This window comes from Gasterosteus aculeatus, chromosome 15, assembly GCF_964276395.1.
Source record: "Gasterosteus aculeatus chromosome 15, fGasAcu3.hap1.1, whole genome shotgun sequence".
Lineage (NCBI taxonomy): Eukaryota > Metazoa > Chordata > Actinopteri > Perciformes > Gasterosteidae > Gasterosteus > Gasterosteus aculeatus.
In genome coordinates this window covers 6,767,930-6,787,107 of record NC_135703.1, presented here as the reverse complement: position 1 = coordinate 6,787,107, position 19,178 = coordinate 6,767,930, and the positions used below count along the sequence as shown (strand labels likewise).

Genomic DNA, 19,178 nt, shown 5'->3' with positions numbered 1-19,178 from the left:
TACTTTTCAATAACAACAATTTTAATAACAGTATCAAACGTTTTTAAGAGTTCATTGTTCTTAAAAAATGCATTGGCTTAACAGTTCAGTATGATGGGAAAAATACACAAAACCATATATGGTGGATACAGTACATTAACAGCACTAGACATAATCACAAAAAAATGCCCAGATTTCACATTAAGATTGTGCATTCTTGTAATTTGCATGCAATCCGAGAAAAAAAAGTACATCTAAAAAGGAAACCCAACAGGGATTGGAGCTAGACTGATGCAGAGTTCATCCAAACAAGCCTCTCCATACTTTTGGTGGCTTTTATTCTGCTGCAAAATCAGATACATGTAAAAGGGACAGTATGCTTCCAGGTCAATTTGTAGGTGTAAAAAATATGATTACGAGCTAAATCATTTCTGCACATTAGACAATAAAAAAACATAACCCACAATGTATTTTTACTTTAAACCATTAAAATACCTGACCACTTCAATGCTGTTAAAAAAGCATGAATAAAATATTTTTTACTGGGAAAGATTTAGCAAATTACAGAGATTCAAACACTTGAAGAATCAAGGATTTATGACATCTCCAGTGGTGGATATCCACCGCTGTCCCGCAATAATGTCATCTCTGTCCTGAGTTTTTCATTTTCCTTTAAAACATGAAAAATACAGAAAGTGAATTGACGTAATGAGTTGACAGTTTTCACATGTCAAAGAATACAAATCCTTTGATATAAAGAAATGTTCGTTACCTCTTGAAGTTTGGTGTTGTCCTTTTTCAGCTTCACCAGATATTCAATCCTCTGTTTGTGGTTCTTATGCCCCACAAGTTTCCCATTCTCCTCCGACAGCTTAACATTCTGCCTGCGGAGAACCTCGTTCTCCTGTCAAACAGAAAAAAGAAGAACAACAATAATGTTACCAGTCATGTATGACATGCAATCCGATGATCCAATTTTCTGATATTTCATATCATATAATTTCCTTATACACTATAAAGGACCGTAGTATTCATTATCGGTGTTAAGTTTGACAGTTTTTAGAGCATGTGTAACTTCACTCCCAAATCATTTCAAATTGGAACGTCAATCTTCTTAAATACAAAAACGTATAACTCTCCAGTCTGCCAACTTGACCTCAAATCTCTTTAACAAAACATATTTACGGTGCAATCGGCAACTGTCCACATTATCGGACCATCAAAGATGGCGCAACATCTATGGTCGTGCTTATTACATTGTGTCAATCTCCTAGAGTTGAAGCAGCGACTCGTTAGCAAGTGAAAGATGATTTTCCCCTCCGAACTCAGACCTGGAGAAGTTTGTCCTCATCCTGCACCCTCAGGTTCAGGTCTCTCAACTCGAGACAGCGATTCCTCAGCTCGGTGGTCAGCTCCTGGACGCAGGTTTGGGACTGGGCCAACATCGAATCCTGCGCTTGCAGTCTTATGCACGGCGCACAGAAGGAAAAACACACAAATCAAGCATTAATCAAAAGACCTGAAATACGATAGCAAATAGCATATTCGCTTAAGATTTACCTTTTATGGGACTCTGAGAGCTTCTGCATTATTTTGCTCTGTTAATTAATGAGAGGTGAACCAATTAATAACGGATTATTCAGAACAGAGAAAATAAAGCTAGTAGATAAACAAACACAAACCTTCTCTTCTCTCTCTTCCTTTAGCTCTTTAAGTATAGTTTGGTTCATGGCTCCATTCAACTCTTCACTGAAAATGACAGTAAACACTAGAAAATGATGTTCCTGCAGAAAATGCATTGGAATGCTGAAATCAGTTACTTTTCAGTAACAATAGCAATACAAATATTAGTTGTCCTAGTATTAGTAGTAGTAATAATATCAGTTGTAGTGCAATAGTATCAGTATAAATTAATAATACTGATATTATAATTTGTAGTAATATTAGCAGTACAAATACTAGTAGTTGTTTTTGTCATAGTAGGAGTAGTAACATCAGTTGTAGTATTACTGCTTCTAATAGTAATGTTTTTAGTACTACTGGTATTTTAGTATTAATAGCCGTAGAAATACTAGTTTACCTAGAATCCACGCCTTAAACAAGTTCCCTTAGATGCAAAACTATAAATCCAACCCAGACCCAAGACTCCGCAGAGATATCCTTTATATGTCTGTGCAGTCAGAAATAAGACCAGCTGGCCACATACACACTGAAAATTATATTCAAAAAAGTTGAATAGATATCAAAAAGTGGTTTTTAAAAAATAGTTTTTTTTTTAAGTTTAAATGGTGACTGTAGGAAGAAGGATTTGAAATTTGAAGAATACGTTTGGAGAGAAGAGACATTGAAAAAAACCCTCAAGACATCACAGCACCATTCTCCTGAAATAGAATATTTAACAGCTAAAAATGAAGGAGCTGAAAGGTGCAGCAGAAGAAATAAAAGAATAAAGTTGAATAAAAATTTGACAACAGTATTTTTTGAAGCAGCATTCCAACAACTAACATTATCCACAACAGATGATGTGCTGCGTTTTTAGGCAGTGGAAAGCTAAATGATGAATAAACTCTACCCGTTGTTGTCTCCACTCGGTGTCAGCTGGCCCTGCTTGTTGTAAAACTGGTCGAGTAAAGACTGGATCTGAATCCGGACCATCTCTTTCTCGGTCAGTTGCATCTGAGGACAGTGAAATCCTATTATTAATATTGATGGACTTTAAACAGATCACGTCAGGATCGATAAAACATGTCAATGCATTCATTCAAAAGCAATGCAATTAATATCAACAAATAAACATTTTAACGCAGTTATCAAAAACCTTTTAGATTTAGCAGTGAAAGACACTTTTTTCATTTTTTGGGGAGTTTTCCTGTGCTGATGGTGGGTTTCGGGACAGAGGATGTTGTATGTGTACAGACTGTAAAGCCCTCTGAGGCAAATTTGTAATTTGCGATTTTGGGCTATACAAAATAAAATGAATTGAACTACACTAGATTACTTCAATTCTTTCAAAGACAAACCTTGAGCCTTTGGATCTCCTCATTCTTGGCAACCCTCTCAGTGTTCAGCTCCGTTAAAAGAATCTCCATGGTCATCATGGAGGAGCGGCGGTTCTCCAGCTCCCTCTCCTGGCTTTCAAGCACCTGGGTCAAGTCCCTGTTGAAACTTCCTGGAGTGCGGGGTGTCTATAGAGACGGGGGAAAGGTTTTCAGGGGGAATTTCTTATTGCAAATGTTAATGAATAATAAAGTAAGGGCAATTCTTACCCGGGGTAATGATTTAGGTGTGTTTGTAACATCAATAAAGGATTTGAAATTCCCATTTCGGAAAGTTCTCTCAACGGCTTCTTGATGTTGTTGAATCTGATAGAAAGAGGGAGAGTTTTGTCATTTCGGTAAAATGTTTTCTGTAGATTGGTTCGACCTTACTGGTTACTTGCTCTGTGTTGAGATGATAACAAAAGATTGTCACCTCCTGCTGCAGGTTCTGTATCGTGATATCCTTCTGGGACGTTTGCTCTTGAGATGCTTGGAGGAGGCTGTTCTGCTCATCAATGACTTTAGTGAGTCTCTCAACCTCTTCCGTGGCATAGACGACCTCCTCTTGCAACACCTCCAGCTGAGTACAGATACACACTATAAATATGGCATTGCAGTAAATCTAAAATAACAACATTTTTAATAAAAATAATAACTATTTGAAAATGTATGTGAATGTAAGTGTTGAACATGATCAAACGTACCTCTATTTGGTTGGAGGCTACCCGTCTGTCTAAAGATTCTTTCAGATCATAGATTTCTGCTTGCATCTTAGAGTTGTGTTCCCGGATATCCTCCCTCTCCAGACAGGTAGCATTGAACTTGGCCTGGAGGAGTGACACTGATATCGTCATAAGCATGTCTAATTTAAACATTCAACCGATCTACAGTATGAGGCGCTTGGGTAAAGGAATTGGCTGCTAAGGCAAACAGTGACATTATTTACGGTAAAATAAAAAAAAAGGGGAGTAGATGGAAGAGTAACGTACCGTCATGTCTCTGATGTCCCCAGACAGGTTGCTCATGGTCTGGTCCCTCTGGCTCAGCTCACTGCGGAGGTCTCGGGTTTGGTTGATGAGATCTACAACAACATCCTGTCACAATACACAATGGGGGGTGGAGGGTGTGTTTAGGACGGTAGCAAAGTAATTACATTGGTTGGAATAAGAAATAAGTGAGGATGAATCACTCAGGCTTACTTTATCCTGTTCAATCTTCTGTTCCAAGCTTTTTATCGTTTCGTTGGCAGAGAGGGAATTTTGCTCAAGATCGCTCATTTTCGATGCCTTCAAAACAAAAATTGGACAACCAGGTGAAGATGCTGAGCTGGGTTTACTGTCGTAATAATACCTTCTCTTTTCAGACATGCATTCTGTTCTTAGGACTGACCTGTTGTTTAAGTTGTTGTGTCAGGTCTGAGACTTGTTTTCTAAGCTGTGTATTCTGCTCCACGGTTTCAATAATTTCTCTGAAGGCACACAACAAGGTCACACAGTCATTTTGAGTGTAGAAAACCTTTTAAAAAGTAGAACGCTTTGAACACACTTACTTTGATGAACTCTCTTTGTTTTCTTTCAACTGGGACATCAGGGTGCTTGTGTGCTCTTGCTCAGTCTGCAGAGAACTGTTCAAATCCTACAACAGAAAACATAAATGAAGGACAGTTCAGAGACAACGGTGTAAATTTGCAAAATGGCAAAAGGTGAGTTCATGAGCTCACTGACCGTGAGCCGTGCCTGCAGTTCAGCAATCTCTTGCTGCCTGTCCTGCAGCTGCTGTCTTGCCTGATCAGCCTCAAACTTGGCCTCGGCTTGGAGCTGGTCAAATGAATCTTGTAGTGTCCGATGCTGCTCCAGAAGCTGCTCCCACTCCATCCTGCAACGAAGACACGGTACACGTGGGTACATGAATCACTCGTCTCATTGCACAAGTGTTATTGCAGAGGTATCAAAGTACTGCTTACTGGACTTTGTCCAGCCGCAGCTGTGTGCTGATCAGACTGGCGGAGAGCTGGCTCGTCTCTCTCTGCCTCTCGCTCTGGCCATCTCTTAGCTCGTTCCTCACAGCGGCCAGCTCGGAATCAGACGACTGCAGCACCAGGCGGAGATCACAGACCTCACTCCTCAGCACTGAAAGGAGGAAGAGGAAAGAGTTGTCCCCACAGCGCCATTTTTACCACCTCCATCTCACATACACAACAGGATGAATATCTGATCCTAACCCTGTGCTGCTTGCTGTTCAGACAGGAGGCTCTGTTGCAGCTCACAGACTGTTGCTTGCAGGTTGAGTTGGTCTTTGTTTCGGTTAGCTCGCTCACAAGAAAGTAGCTGCATCAGACGTGAACAGAATTGTTTTTTTTAAAGTTAAAGGGCATCAGGTTTTTTCTTCAAAAATCTGACATGTCAAATAAAAAAAAAAAATGTTTTTGACATTACATTACTTTGACAGGGCAAAACCGAAAAGGAGGAACACAAAGAGATTCTACCTCGTCCTTGCGGTCACACTCTTCTGACATCAGAGCGATCTGCTCCTCAAGCTTTGTGATTTGCTGTGACAGCTTGCTGTTCTTCAGCTCCTCCTCATTGAACTGTGTCTGCGCACGGCAGGCTTGTTCCTGGTGAGGATTTGGAGAAATGATGAGACAGTGACAAGTCAGACTTCTCGACAAACATTTGGAGGACACTCCACACTGCCGCACCTGCACTTGGCTGAGTTCCTCAGTTAAGGCCATCTCAGCCGTGTCTGAAGGAAGCTGCTCCGTCCAAATGTTGTCTGGATCATTGTCCGTCCCATTGAGGTGGTCCGGGCTGGAGAGAGGCACAAGACGGGTCCGCAAGCTGTGTGCTTTGGTGGGCGTGGTAAGAATCTGGTACAACAGACATGGGAAGGATAAAAGATAATTACACAAGACAATCCAAAAACATTGAACTAGAGGAGCACTCGATGAGTACAGACCTCCACCAACACCATGCTATCTAGCAGGCAGGAAAAGACACAAACAAAACCTTCTTGGCAAAAGAGGTAAGGGAGGTTTGGTTTATGGTCATCTGGATTTTAAATTTTCACATGCACTCACCTTTATAGTTTCAACGTGAATTCTGTTCAGCTCAGAGACTTCCTTCATTTTGTAAGCATTTGTGGCTTCCAAAATGTTTTCCAAATGCCTGTTGGACTTGTCAAGGTATCTTTTCTCAGACTCCAGTTGTAACATCTGTTTGCTAGAACACAAAGCACCATCCAAAAACCACATTAAGCTCTGAACCGTAAGACTTATAAAAAAGGCACTGCATGAAAAACAGCATGTTTCATGAAGATCACAAAATACCCTTCATTGCAAAAAATAAATAAAACCTGCTCCTTCCTGAATAAAGAAATCCAGAGCTGGGAAATGATATGATTCAATGTATACAAATAGTGGATTGTCACCATAAAATGAATGAAACAGAAATATGTGATTTCTTTATATTAACCAGCCCAAATGTAAGTCAGGAAACGAAGATCCTTTTTCTTTGACATTGTTTCACTATGCGCTATAGACGACATGCGCTGTAGACTACTTCGTTACTGATGGGGAAAGAGTGAAATGTGTGTTCACAAAGGAGCTCTACTAGTTAAAGACACATTATTTTGCTCCTAAAGATCTGCTCGGCTTGTCTGAAATACGCCCATGTGGTTTTTGCTTAAGCTTGGTTTTTCTTCATTAAATAAATCATCTCACCTAGTGATTTCTTTGTACTCTTCAAAGGCCTGAAATACACCAGTGAGGTCACACTGTTTCTGAAGCAGCTGAGCCTTCAGCTTCTCCATTGCAGCACCCGGGACAGAATCTGCAGGTAGAACTGTGGAGCGACATGAGTTTATTGCAAAGTAGACATGCATCACATTTATTTGACATTTGCTCCACTGAAGCAGTGTTATCTTACCCTCTGTGGGTCTCTCCGTTTCCACAGCCCTCTGGAAGGCCTCTTCCAACTCCGCCGCAACCTGCACCGAATCTTCTTCAGCTCTTACAGCGGATTCAAGACAACGGAGCCGACGGATCTCCTCTCTGAGGCTGAAGTTCTCCGCTACACATCGCGTCATCTTTGGGTGATGTTCAACCTAAAAAAGGGGCAGATAATAAAATATATATAGAATGATGAATTGTAAATAATAAATCATGTGAATATAAAAAAGAATGTTTTGTATATCTAAACTATAGCTTCTCTACAGTAGCCATGCGTCAGACAAGTACGAGTCTGTTTCACATTGCTTGCATTTTTATCAAACACACTTCCAAGTTACAAACCTCTCCTCCATGTCTCCTGTGCTTATCATCAGGAATCAGGAAAATTTATTACCAAAATATGTTAGACATACAAGGAATTTGACTTGGCGGTTGGTGCAGAACATCAGACAATAGTTAGACATACATTTTCTCCACATATCTTGTTTATATTGCAACATTGTGTAAAGCAACTGTAATGTATCAATTTCCTCCAAAAGATCAATAGAGTGTTTTCAATTCCGAATGTCTAATTCACACATATTCAGTGATTTAGTTGTGTTTGTAACATCAACAACAAATATACAGTCATCACTAATGGGTTTGGCTGTGTTTAAGTTGTATCAGATGTCATACCTGGTCTCTCAAGATCATGATCTCTTCTTTCAGCCGATCAATCAGAGTCTGGGACTCTTTGTCGGAGAGTGAGCCTTGAAGTCCCGTCTTCAATTTGTTCTCGAGGCGATGGATGTGGTCCTCTCGAAACTTGATAATCATTCGGCTCGAGTGAATGAACTTGTCCTTCTGCGTCCAGGCCTCCTCAAGCTGAGCCACTTTCTTAAACAGCATCTGAGTGTACAACATGTTTGTAAGTTTCCTGCACCAACACTAGAACAACCTTTCCCCAAAGGACAACGCAAATTTTTTTTAAATAAATCCCATACCCTCTTCTCCTCTTCGCCCTTTCTCCACAGACGGACAGAAGCCATAAACTTTGCTTTATATGAGGACTCCTGTTGACCTTCTATGGATTGAAAAGCTGAATTATACTTTTGAAACATAGTAGAAAAGAAACATAGCAGGTGCACGCAATACAGCTGCCTGTGTTTTGTTACAAGTTTGTTACATTTTACAAATTGTAAAATAATAAAGACAATTTTATTTAATTTCATCTAAAACTAAAACGCAAATACCCCGTCTTAGTCTTGTTCACTCATGCGCAGGTACGCCAGCTCAAACCGCAATACAATAGTTAAATATGAACATATTCGTCATAGTACTCTCTAATCAAGTAAGTAACAGTATTCTTAAGGAAATACATAGTTACACAGTTATGCAGAATAATAAAGGAAAGGGTACAGTTAAAGGATGTGTTGTTGCTCCGTGTATTGTCACCTTTAGGGAGTTCAGGTCCTCCTGGCGCTGCATCTCTCCCACAGTCCACTGGCAGGAAAGTTAGTGACTGAGCAAGCTGCTCTTTCAGCTTCTTCAGCTCCGCTTGTAACTGCCTCACATTTCCCTGTGTGTCTTCATTGATAATGGCCTGGCAAAACAAAATAATGGCACATGGATGACAAAGAGCTCTTTGAAATCACCCGAACTTGGTCACATCTACTCGGTTTTAATATGGTAAAACCGAGTATATGGTACATAGTTGTGCTGATGACAGATACCTTATTCTTGATCAACTTTGCTCTCTGAGCAAACTGCAAGGTGGACAGCGTTTCTCCAAAACACTTAGAACCAGGATGCACATTGGCAATGATATAAGTCTTTGCATTTCCGCCAAGAGAATCCTGAAATGTTAATAATAATCATTACAGTGCATAAGATCTATTCAAACTGTAAAGTGCAATACAACCCGATCTGAACATTTCGTATTATATTCTACCAAATTAAACAGAAATATAAATGAATGTGAAGCCAAACTTGAAAAGTGCAAAAGTTCTATGCTTCCTTTTTTTAAATTTCAACTTTATATATATATATATATATATATACTATAAGGATGGAAATGGGTATTTTACTTTGTAATTGCATTTGAGTTATGCTACTAAACACCAAACCAATAATTCCAGGGAAGTTGACTCCATAATGAATCAAAATCAAATCAATCAACAAAAAAAAAAACTAAACTAAACCAAAGCCACAGTCAAGTTACAATTTGTTTTTAAAATCACTGACCCTTAACAGGAAGGTGAGTTTAGAATCTCTGTAGCAAATGTGACGGTTTTTCCCATTGGACACATCGACCAGAGCCATTATCACCTGACCAAGACACATGAGAGAGCGATTGATGCTGCTGGCCTCCTGAAAGAGAAACAATTGAGACAATATCCGTCAGCCACAAAGACTCTCAGTATGAGACTGGATCCATGGGTGGAGCTTCACCTTGAGTCTGGAGCCTTCTGTATGTGTGTCTTTCTGCCTTTCAGAACCTGCCAGATCGACCAGGTTCAGCTGAGACATCCGGATGTTTACCACTTCGTTGATAGACTCCTTAGACTCTAAGGTCATGGTGAACACGGCGTGAGATCGAGAAGACTCTCGGTTCATGGAGGTGGAGGCGACGCGGCGATTACGCCAGCCCATAGACAGCACCTAAGTAGTAACACAAATGATGTACACATCCAAGGTGCATTTCTTTAACTGGAACCTGCATTAAATACATTACCCATTTAAGGGTCACTCAACTCTGTAATGATTTGACACTCCATGAATCTCAAGCAGATTTTACATAAAATATGGCTTTATGTTATGTGGTTTTCATCCACTCTAATAGTCAGACGAGAGTATTACCAGTTTTCATACAGCCCAATAAACTAAATCACAAGAAGAAAAGGATTTATACCTGGTAGGCTTCGGCGGCTGAGTTGACAAACTTCTCCACAGCTCCCTCAACAAAAAGACCTTTTTTGATGTTTTCCCTGAGGAAAAGGCTGGCTGAGGCAGTGTCCAGAAGGTCATAGATTTGTTCGTTGTATATCTCAATAAACGAACATTTGCAAAGAAAACTCTTGGACTGGCCAGACTTTTAGAAAAAAAGAACAACTTAATTAGAAAAACAAACACAACGTATTAGTTTACAAGAACTTTATGGTGATGAAATGTTACAGCTCACCTTTTCCACTTCTCTGTTGATGAGAAAAAATAAGTACTCAAAACTTCGAGGGATGACCCCTCTTAGCTCATCTGTGAAGTTATCCAACTCAGATGGTCCTAGAATAGAAAAGAAAAGAGTCACCACAATTATTCTATTCTTGATTTTAAAATATGTGTCGTACACAATATAAATGATTTACTGAATTCTCACCAAGCATGGTGAAGGTTTTCCCTGAGCCCGTTTGTCCGCTAGAGAAGCAAGAGTAGATTAGGGGATTAAATGGCAGCTGCGTATGATGTGTAGTGCAATTCTGCCATAAAATATGTGCAATTTCATCAAACATGGAGAGCACTTACTAGGCAAATATAGTACCATTGTATCCATTCATGCAAGACTCAACAATGTTCTTGGCCACACTGGAGAACACAGAATCCTGTTGAAAAATATAAAAATCGAACACAAACCGACCGGGGCCAACTTTGTAAGTTTACACATCCTGCGCTGATCAATTTGGTTATTATCAGTCTGTCGAGGTAGTTGTCAGCTTGTAAGCTTCCTACCTGAGATGTGTCCATGTCAGCAACATGATCATATGTGAAGGTTCGTGGTTCTGGTTTTGACAGCAGACGGATGGTGTTGGGTGAGGTGACTGTGAGACACAGCTTCTGATCTTTATCAGTGGTCAACCCTGTGCTCTGGGTCAGAGGTCGTACTCGCACAAAAACTTTGATGGAATCGCCATCACAGCTGTAGTACCAGAAAAATAAATACAACTTTTTAGGACATGAAAGTTAAGCTGATGATGTTGGACGATGAAAAGTAACAGGTGACAGTTGCTCGTAAAGCTTGGCGGATGTAAAAACTAATAGATCTAATAGACGAGCTCCTCTCGTTATTAAACCCAAATGTGAAATTGAAAATCACAGTACACACACACACACACACACACACACACACACACACACACACACACACACACACACACAGTCGCGCGCGCACGACAGTTACTTTGTATCTTTAATGTTGGCTCACGAAACGTATTTTAACATCAGTGTTGTTTTTCTTGTTGAAACAAGCAAAGCATCCAGTGAAAGTCACATTACCTGCCAACGAGATGACTTGAATCGCCGGATCCTGTAAACATATTTGTTTGATTAAGAACTGTTTTAAAGAATATATTCGGACTCTATGCGCGCTACTTAGCTTCATTAACGTTAGTTACGTTCTCAGGTCAACTTATAACTGCGCATTCCAAATGACAGATGGTGTAACGTTACTTGTCGTTAAGGGGAGTTAGCTGACCTAGCTAACGTTAGCCAACAAACGTTAACTGCTAACGTTAGATAAAAGTAACTAGGCTAGGGTTACCATAAAAAACAAAACACGTTAGCATTTTAGTTGCCAACATATGTTTGGTGCGCTAACGTTACCTTTTCCGCTGGAATTCATTGTTGACAGATTAAAAAATGTTCCCTCTTTACGTTATGTGGAAACAAATGTTCTTTCTTTATAGCAGCCAATGTTTACATCTTTCGGAATTGGCGCGCAGTACGTCTTATCCTTCTTCTTCTTCGTATTTTTGTGTCTCTTCTTCTTCTTCTTCTTCTTCCGTGAGGTAGGGCTACAAACCAGTGAGCATTCTTCACACTGCCGCCTAATGTCCACCGAGACGTACACGTGAAGGTAAAATTCTTCACAGCAGATATAGCTTTAGATTTCATGTGCATGTAAATCAGGAAAATTCCCAAATACTATCACGAGTAGTATATATTAGTAGTATGTTCGCAACAAAAGAAAAACAACAAATGAGAGATAAAAGTCTCCTTGCTTCACTTCCAATAACCCTCATACAAACCAAACGACATTTTACTTTTGTCTTACTCAAATGTATTCAACAATGTACTGTAATAACATGTCAAACTTGGATGCGCTTAGTGGAGTCAATGTCCTGATCGTAGAATGCACATAAAAAGGTCCAGATGACAACTAAAAGCGAGTTGAAAATGTTGGTAGGCATTCACCATCTTGCCACGTCTATTGTCTTTGTCACAGACATTTGTCGTTGATTGGCTCATATCCGTTCTCCAGCGCGATTGGCTGCTTAACCAGGAAGCGTGTTTCCTTTGAACGTTTCTCGCGATTTCATTGGTACGTTTCAAGACTTTTAAATTCCAAACGGTTGCTGGCGAGGCGAGGCGAGGGTTTTTCAAAAGCACACCAGCCCTCCACGGTCGTTGGATGCTTTGACGAAAGACCTTGTAATATCGACATACTTCATCTGGTATTTTTTTGTGAGGTAAGGTTGTGAATGTAGACTAATCATTTAGTAACTCGCGCCTTGCTTCTGTTGTTACGTGTTCGTTTCACTCCGCATTACGGTAACGTCAACAGCTCGTAGCGTTAGTGCACGGTGACGTTGGTGGATGTTACGACAAAGCTAACGTTAACTAATGATACCTTTAGCAAATCCCAGTTATTCAGCGTTCCTCCGCGCTGAATTAGACGTTACACACGGTTCACTGACGTGTGCCATCATAATATGTCGTGATTCAACCGTTTAGGGGCCTTCCGCGAATTCAAAAGCGTCTTTGTCCACTTAGGCGAGGCATCGATGTTTGCACATATCTGTCAACGTGTGTGCGATATTTGCGAGCAAGTTATTGAAAGCGGACGTTTGTGTAATCGCTACTCAAACGAACGCACTACGTATGGACATCAAAACCAATAAAATCCTTCATCATGTGACAAAGTGAGACAATAATCACTTTTGAGGTTCAATATTCATTGTCAGTGTTACGATGGCTTGAGGACATTTTACCCAATCATGTTTCAATAGATCTTTTCCATAGCAGACATATTTGCACGAAAAGCATAACTAGGTGCTTGATAACATTAACGATGCATGCATACAACTCTTACAGGGCCCCTGTATCCATGAAATTGAGCAAAGGAATTGTTAATGTAACTGAATTCTTTGCTTAACCTGCTAGGACGTGTCAGATCTACATCAGTCTGCTCGGGTCATCGCTTTTTATCATATCAATCCACTTTTTCCAAAACTGCCGATTTATTATAGCTCGTTTATCAGTCCCATTAATAATTCCGTATTGTTAGTTTGATTCGTTTGTTGTATTGGCTGACATTGGTTTTGAATTTCATGTACTGAACTTTTTACAGTTGAAAAATAAACCTTAGCGCCCTCTAGTGGACCAAGTATGTAACGGCAGCACATTTTCTATCAAATATTTTGGCATTGCTGTAATCAATTTTGTTAATCTATATTGGCACAACATGTACACTTGAAACCAACATATATCAGCAGTGCGCTGATATCAGCTGACTTGGTGGTCTAGCCCACGGCATAGTTGCATGTAAGCTTCATCTTATTTCAACTTTATGGGATTCTGTTTGTTGTTGCGGGTGCCAACCGTGATCCACCAGCACAGTTGAATTGTCGAGTCACATTTCCCGTGATTCCGCTGTAAACATTCGTCACCTTTCTCTGCGTTGATCTTTTTTACACCGGTTGGTAAAACCTTTCAACCAAAAGTGTCTTATCAACTAGGTGCAGCTTTCAGGGTGACGCCTCCTTTAGTGAGTCATCAGATCGTTGCAGCCTTTCTAACTTTGTTCGTCCCTCTGCTTTCACAGGATGAGTTCCGTTGACGTCAATGATGAGAATCGTGGGGTTTGTCCTGGAGGAAAGCACAACAGCTCTATTAACGACATTTTTGCCCTGGATCAGCCAACTGGGAGACCCTCCATCCTGCGTCAGACCGAGAACCTGCCCAGCAAGACGGTGCCAAAGGGCACAAAGGTACAGAGTGCATGTGAATTGTTGTGTCCTCATCTCGATTTATGAACGACGCCACAATGACCGTAGGCTGAAAATGATGCGCGTACGAGTCACCAAGCAAAGTCTTTGTCAATCTGAAGCATAGATGGCTCCCTGTTGTTATTGTTGCTAACGTTTAACACCTTAAAAAAAAAAGTTTTATTCATAAACACATGGGTTGAGTTGACAAAGCTCAAGTCCCACGCTTAAATTTGGAAACTGTGCTAGTTTGTGTTAGGTATGGCAATGGTGAAAATTCTGGATATTACTTTCCTTTTCTGCTTCCTGTATATTTACGTCTTGCATACAGGTAACATTTATAATACTGATTAAGTTACTTTTGTGTAGGTGGCTTTTCAGACTCCAAGAAGAGACCCTGTGACGAAGAGAATTGTATCTCCCAGCAAGTTGGTCAAGATGGCAAGTGTGGGCGAGTGCACAAAAGGGGCTGAGTCCTTAAACTTTGATAAAATAACGTATGTAACGTTTATCGTACTGCAACATTCCTCCAATAAATGACTGCTCTATTTAGGTAACCAATTCGTTTTCATTCCTAATAGTACTTTACCAAAAGAGGCCACTGAGCAGCCTGAGCCCAAACAAGGTAATTCATCCAACATTGGTTATGAAGTTACAAAATTATTATTTATTTTCCATTAATTCTCAATTTGCTGCATTGGTGATCATCTTCTTGAATTTTCTACAGAGGTGTCCTCTTACCCTGATGATGACATGCCAATACAAAGCAAAGGAGGTTATCAGTTTGATTTCGACAACCTCGACTCAATCAATCCCTTCCTGAGTTCGGTAACGATGCCGCTGTCTCCCGCGAGGCCCTCTGTCGAAAAGGCCCCGGAGTCTCAACGTGAGAATAACTGGGAGGAGCCCGCCAAAATAGAAACGGTGCTCGACGAGACGCTTCCATTCACCCAGTCTGTGGAAAACTCCCTGGTTGACGTCTCCGCAGACCTCAGCTCCAGAGAGAGCAGCGTGGTCACAGTGGCGAAGGTCCCCCGCGTGGAGGAACAAGATTCCTGCACCGCCACACCTGATGAAAAACAACCCGGAGGACTGTCCCCAAATGTCAATCGAGACAAGGAGTCCGGCAGCTTTTTGGAAGACGCCCCTCTGACATCCAAAGGGGATTACACTTTCGATTTTGAGAACCTTGATAAAGTCAGTCCTTTCCAAACCGGCGCCTCTAAAATCCAGAATTCGCCTGAGAGACCTGTTGAGGAGACACAGAAAAAAGAAAATGGACCTACAGACGTGGTCGACATGCCGGAGCCGGCTCAAGCAACAATAGAACTGGTCGACTTCTCCTCTGACTGCAGTGTGCTCACTCAGGTGACGGTCCCGGAAGACACTGTACCAGATTCGTGCACCACCACACCAGAGGAAACGCTTCCTGCTCAAATGTCTCCCACGGTGCAGCAAGACAAAGTTTCAGGCAGTTTTGTGGAAGAGGCCCCACTGCCGGCGAAAGGCGCTTACGCGGTGGATTTTGACAACCTTGAAGCGGTCAATCCTTTCCAAACCGGCGGCTCTAAAATCCCAAATTCACCTGTCCCGGAAAGGAAAGTGCCAAACGCTCACCCACCTGTTGAGACACAGAAGAAAGAAACTGAACCCACAGGTGACGTAGACGTGCCTGAGCCGGCTCAAGCCGCGCTGGAACCGGCCGACGTCTCCTCCAGTGACCGCGGTGTGGCGATGGAGGTGAAGGTCCCGGCAGACGAGGTCCGGGATTCATGCACTGGCACATCAGGGGAAAGCGAGCCGGCTAAAATGTCTCCTGCTGTCCACAAAGACAAAGCGTCCGGAGGTTTCGTGGAAGAGGCCCCGCTGCCGGCGAAAGGCGCTTACACCGTGGATTTCGACAACCTTGACGCGGTCGATCCTTTCCGAACCGGCCGCTCTAGAATCCAGAATTCTCCTGTGCCTGAGAGAACAGTGGCAGGCGTTGACCCCTCCGTTGAAGAGACACAGATTAAGGAAAATAAACCTGAGGTGATTCAAGAGGGGCCTTTTCAGCCTGTGGAGAAACCTGCTGTGGACTCGGCCAAAGCCGCCGAGGCCTCCGCTGCTGAATCCACCGCTTCGCCAGCTGATGCCCCAATCAAGGAAGGAGCCGTTAAACTGGAGTTTAATTTCGACGACGGCAGGGAGGTCAAACGGAGACCGCCGCCCAAGAAATTTGGCAAAAAGCCAGCGGGGGTGAAACCTGTAGAGGGGAAGCCGGCGTGTGACGTCAAACCACCGACTGGGAAGCCGGCGAGGCCGGATGCCGCAGACGTCGCTGATGTTCCCGTTCCCACAGGGTCCTACTCGTTTGACTTTGACAAGTTCGATGACCCAAACTACAACCCCTTTGGGACTAAAGCAAGCATGAACAATTCTCCAATGTGCGGCAAGAAATCCGGCCCCATGCTCATGGAAACTTCCATTCCAGAGCAGGCGGACAGGCCTGTTCAGAAGGACTCTGGATCATCAGCATGGTATGTGTACTTTCAGTATTCTATTATTTTATTTTTTTAAGGGTGCATTAAGCATGTATTTGCAGTGAACTTAATTTCTCAGTTGGTCTTTTGCCCTCCTTAGTGCTGCAGAGAGCGTCCAAGCTGCAGCCGAACCCGACGTGGGAGCGGGGAGGGAGGTGAGGCAGTTTAATACAATCCTAACCCTCCCCATTTAACTTCCCTTGTGTGCTTTTACAAAAACATTTATTTTATTTTCCTGGAATGACAGACCACTGAATACCCCGACGCCAAGACTCCTTCTCACCAAGACAACAGACTTCTGCTTGAAGCTGAACCACCCGTGAAGAGTCTTCCTGGTCTTGAATTGTGCCCGCCGGAACAGTCCCAGACCGCCGTGTTGCAGTTCAATGACGAGTTTGTTCCCGGCAATTTGTGTAAGTAAACATAGGAAATTGGTACATTTCCGTTTTAGTTAATAAAAATAAAAAAAGTCCAATCGGCTTACATTATTTCTGCACCAGTATGAAATGGAAAGCCCCCCCGAATTTAATCTATGGTCTTTATCTCTAGTTATGGCCAGTGACTTGGATGGGCAAATCGATTACCTCGAACAGTTCGGGTCCAGCAATGTAAGTATTTACTGCATGTTGAATGACTCAACACTGGGTCTTTGCTTGTCAACAACCGACCTAAGCCTATTCAAATGTATAAAATAAAAAAAATGTGTCAACAGTTCAAGGAATCCGCATTGAGGAAACAATCCTTGTACCTTAAATTTGACCCTCTCATGAGAGAGAGCCCCAAGAAGCCCGCAGGCCCCGTTGCTCACGGCAACGCCTCCCGCCCCGTTGCCTTTGTGTCACGGTATGAGACTGCACTCGAACAACAGAAGGATGATTTCAAACTGTTTGATGCCACAGCACCAGTAAGTCCTTCTGGAAATGACCATTGACCGTGTCTGGTCCTTTTTTTTTTTTTTTTCATAAAAAGAGATAAAATATTCAACATGCATCTCCTGTCGTCCAGGCTGCTTTCCCCCAGCCAGCGAACACAGAGGAGGCGATCATTGAAGTGCTGAAGTACAGTCAGAAAGATATGGACGCAGCCATCGCCAGGGTCCAGGCCGAAGTATGTCCCACTCCATTTTATATGATTTTTAAAAAATGACAGTAGTAAAAGGTTTTCCATTTGAAGTCACGTTGTTTGAGTCTATTTGAACACGAAGAAGAAATCACTTTTTGTGAGGATTCAGTAGATTTCCAAACAATCCCAAATTGTACATATTTGAAAATGTCAAACATAAGATTTCCCTATTTAGGTTTCTGAATAATGTACATATTCTTCCTGGTTTTAGTCTATTACTATAAATATGTATTTTTATCAAATAGGGAAAGGAAAAAGAGGAGCAATGGAGTGGGAAGTATAATCAGAAACTTCACGATATTCAAGAAATGAGGTAAGCTGAGTTTAGTTCAATTTTGTTTGTCATTTTAATACAATGTTTGTCTGAACAAAAACTTGTTTTTTCACAGGAAAATAATTGCAGAATTTGAGCTTGTGATGGCAAAAATGCAGGGTACGTCAATATATATATATATAAATTGCATCAAGAATTTTAGTTGTACGAAATGATTAAACAAGACCTTTTTTTTGTTTAGCTGATCAAGAGAAGGAGAGGGATCTGGCCCAGGTGAAGCTCGACGAGGCTCTGCTGGAGAAGGAGCAGGTGTCCAATGACCTGAACGCCATGGAGAGATCTTTCTCCGACCTGTTCAAGAGACTGGAGAAGTACAAGGGTGTTGTTGAGGGCTACAAAAAGGTTCGAAAACTGATATTTAACCCTCACAAACGTGGCATATTTTTAAAGCTGTGGCGGTTTGATTGGTAAATGGATTTCTGTAACATTCCCCCAGAATGAAGAGACCCTGAAAGCGTGCGCTCAGGACTATTTGACAAGGATCAAGAAGGAAGAGCAGCGCTACCATACGCTTAAAGCCCACGCTGAGGAGAAAATTTCCCTGTAAGGAATCTTGACGCGTCAAAAGTCTAAATCGCAAGACCGGCTGTGTCTGACATTCATTGTTCTTTAGTGCAAATGAGGAGATCGCCGAGGTGCGGTCCAAGAACAAGGCGGAGGTCTCTGCGCTTCAGGCTCAGCTGCGACGGGAGCAGCTGAAGGCGCAGTCGCTGGAGAAGAGCCTGGACCAGAAGGTGATGGAAGACTTTGATTTGGAGTGTGTTTCCAGATGTATTGAAGATGAGACTTAAAAATGTGGTCTTTTATTTCTACAGGAGAAGGAGGCTGAAGAGCTCACCAAACTTTGTGATGAACTCATCACCAAAGTCCAGAAGGGTTAAACTCATTTGTAAATACTGTATATTTAGTTTTTCTTAATTACATTCATGATAATTTTCTTGTGTACTTTGTTCGTCTTTTTCAGTGTTACTGTAAAAAAAATTAATAAAGATGATTTAGAAGTTTGTGAGTCTGTCTGCGTGATAATAAACCACCAGGGGGCAGTCTTTGCATTAACTTTGACCCCAGAACTTTCTGAGGCCCTACGAATATGGAAGTCGTGTTACTTTGTGATATTGACAATGTGATGTTCTCTGCGTACTTATTTCAAACACACAAAGCTATCAAATTCAACCCCCCGCCCCCCCTCATCCGTCTGGAGCCAAAGCTCATCCCTTTCCTGTAATGCTTACCTGGTACAATGCTCCCCTTCTCTAAACCATCACCGGGCCCGCTCACATC

General features: G+C 41.8%; 2 protein-coding genes and 1 long non-coding RNA gene across 4 annotated transcripts; 2 read left to right on the top strand and 1 right to left on the bottom strand.

The window, feature by feature from the left end:
• On the bottom strand, positions 1-12,189 carry kif15 (kinesin family member 15). 2 transcript variants are annotated; one of them, XR_005714279.2, is made up of 35 exons: positions 11,536-11,718; positions 11,209-11,239; positions 10,666-10,852; positions 10,462-10,538; positions 10,316-10,353; positions 10,124-10,221; positions 9,854-10,033; positions 9,394-9,603; positions 9,187-9,312; positions 8,676-8,798; positions 8,398-8,545; positions 7,947-8,026; positions 7,639-7,851; positions 6,941-7,118; positions 6,736-6,856; positions 6,094-6,235; positions 5,716-5,883; positions 5,503-5,631; positions 5,239-5,344; positions 4,981-5,146; positions 4,742-4,892; positions 4,567-4,652; positions 4,407-4,485; positions 4,217-4,303; positions 4,007-4,111; positions 3,722-3,844; positions 3,451-3,597; positions 3,246-3,341; positions 3,000-3,164; positions 2,552-2,655; positions 1,662-1,763; positions 1,540-1,577; positions 1,311-1,443; positions 752-883; positions 1-649 (listed from the first exon to the last, which is right to left on the bottom strand). XR_005714279.2 is itself a non-coding variant. In XM_040200030.2 (35 exons), the coding sequence occupies exons 1-35, from the start codon at positions 11,552-11,554 to the stop codon at positions 575-577; spliced, it is 4,128 nt and encodes a 1,375-aa protein (XP_040055964.2). In that variant the 5' UTR covers positions 11,555-12,189; the 3' UTR covers positions 1-574. The 2 variants fall into 2 exon arrangements, 1 of the variants encoding a protein (XP_040055964.2); XM_040200030.2 differs by having other exon boundaries at positions 1,662-1,728; positions 11,536-12,189.
• On the top strand, positions 5,881-7,102 carry LOC144388435 (uncharacterized). The gene is made up of 3 exons (XR_013452819.1): positions 5,881-6,038; positions 6,763-6,850; positions 6,968-7,102. It is a non-coding gene; the product is annotated as an uncharacterized LOC144388435 (long non-coding RNA).
• Positions 12,190-12,214: 25 nt separating the features above from the next.
• Positions 12,215-18,901, top strand: tacc3 (transforming, acidic coiled-coil containing protein 3). The gene is made up of 16 exons (XM_040200034.2): positions 12,215-12,401; positions 13,757-13,922; positions 14,289-14,416; positions 14,501-14,544; positions 14,647-16,438; positions 16,542-16,596; positions 16,689-16,854; positions 16,991-17,049; positions 17,154-17,345; positions 17,447-17,548; positions 17,809-17,876; positions 17,953-17,996; positions 18,079-18,239; positions 18,334-18,440; positions 18,511-18,631; positions 18,713-18,901. The coding sequence occupies exons 2-16, from the start codon at positions 13,758-13,760 to the stop codon at positions 18,776-18,778; spliced, it is 3,270 nt and encodes a 1,089-aa protein (XP_040055968.2). The 5' UTR covers positions 12,215-12,401; position 13,757; the 3' UTR covers positions 18,779-18,901.
• Positions 18,902-19,178: the final 277 nt, after the last annotated feature.